This window comes from Sinocyclocheilus grahami, unplaced genomic scaffold (assembly GCF_001515645.1).
Source record: "Sinocyclocheilus grahami isolate Dianchi unplaced genomic scaffold, SAMN03320097.WGS_v1.1 scaffold18041.1, whole genome shotgun sequence".
In the NCBI taxonomy this organism is placed as follows: Eukaryota; Metazoa; Chordata; class Actinopteri; order Cypriniformes; family Cyprinidae; genus Sinocyclocheilus; species Sinocyclocheilus grahami.
Genome location: NW_015516915.1, coordinates 2825 through 4039, shown reverse-complemented (window position 1 = coordinate 4039; position 1215 = coordinate 2825). Strand labels below are relative to the sequence as shown.

General features: G+C 34.8%; 1 protein-coding gene across 1 annotated transcript; it reads left to right on the top strand.

Annotated features, from left to right (window-relative positions):
- Window positions 1-7: 7 nt before the first annotated feature.
- On the top strand, window positions 8-673 carry LOC107579545 (olfactory receptor 10A4-like; the record flags this gene model as incomplete). The annotated part of the gene is made up of 1 exon (XM_016265364.1): window positions 8-673. A coding segment is annotated over one exon (666 nt), but the record flags the coding sequence as incomplete, so codon positions are not given.
- Window positions 674-1215: the final 542 nt, after the last annotated feature.

Genomic DNA, 1215 nt, shown 5'->3' with positions numbered 1-1215 from the left:
CCTTGTGCAAATGTACACTTACTATACTTTTTTATCCCTTGAACCGTTTTCCTTATGTATTCTTTCTTATGACAGGTTCATTGCGATCTGTTTCCCTTTAAGACATGAGTCTATAAACACAAACACCAGAATGGCTTATATAATCAGTGCAGTTTGGTTCTTTTCTATTGTTATAATTCTCTATGCTGTTACATCCATCCCAACCCTGTCCTTTTGTGGCTCTCTTGAGGTCCACAGCTATTTTTGCGATTATGCTCCTGTTTTAGTACTTTCTTGTGGTGATACAACATCCCAGTGGAACTATGCCACTGCTTTAACTATGCTCTTCATTACTTTACCTTTGATTTTTATTTTCTTGACCTACATGGGTATACTGACTGCTGTATTCAGAATGAAAAATAATCAGAGCCGTTATAAGGCGCTGACCACGTGCACAGAGCACCTCATATTAGTGGCCCTTTTCTTCATTCCTATTGTAATCATCTTCTGTTTTACATTTTTTGGAATTATTTGGAACCCCAATGTAGGTCTGGTGAGCTTGTGTCTGTCATCCCTCCTCACACCTTGTGTGAATCCCATCCTCTACTCACTGAAAACTAAAGAGATTCGAAGCAGGATTCATTCTTTGTTAACCCAGAGACTGTCTGTTCATCCTCTAAGAAATGTACATTAATGTAGAACATAACTGTGGTTCAAGTGTAAAGTGCTGAGAATATTTATAATGTTGTCTTGGAGGCTTTCTGTAATGCTTTTGTGAAGGTATTATACTGTGTTTATATTAAAATGCATTGTTTTTCAACAAAATCTTTCTCTGCAGTTATCTTGTAAATACTAACATACTTTTAACACTGATTTGTACTATTTAATTATAAAGAGCACAATACATGTTTTCTTTCTTTGTGCAACCTCTCTGTATGTTGCACAATAAAAGAAATAACAATGAAGTGTTCATGCATGCATGGTTATTCTCAAAGTTAATAAATAATATATGATTGGTTGGAGAGAAACAATATATACTAAGTGTGATAAAACAACAATGTTCTGTATTCACAAAGTGTCTTTTATAAAAATCAAAAGCTGCTTGGTCTGCAAAGTGCAAAGATGGTGCCAGGTTTATTTGCAGGCCTGCCTATTCGAACAAGGTTTAAACTGGTCATTAGCTGGGTGACTAGTTACCATGTAAAAAAATTAAAGTAAAAAATTAAAATAAAGAAT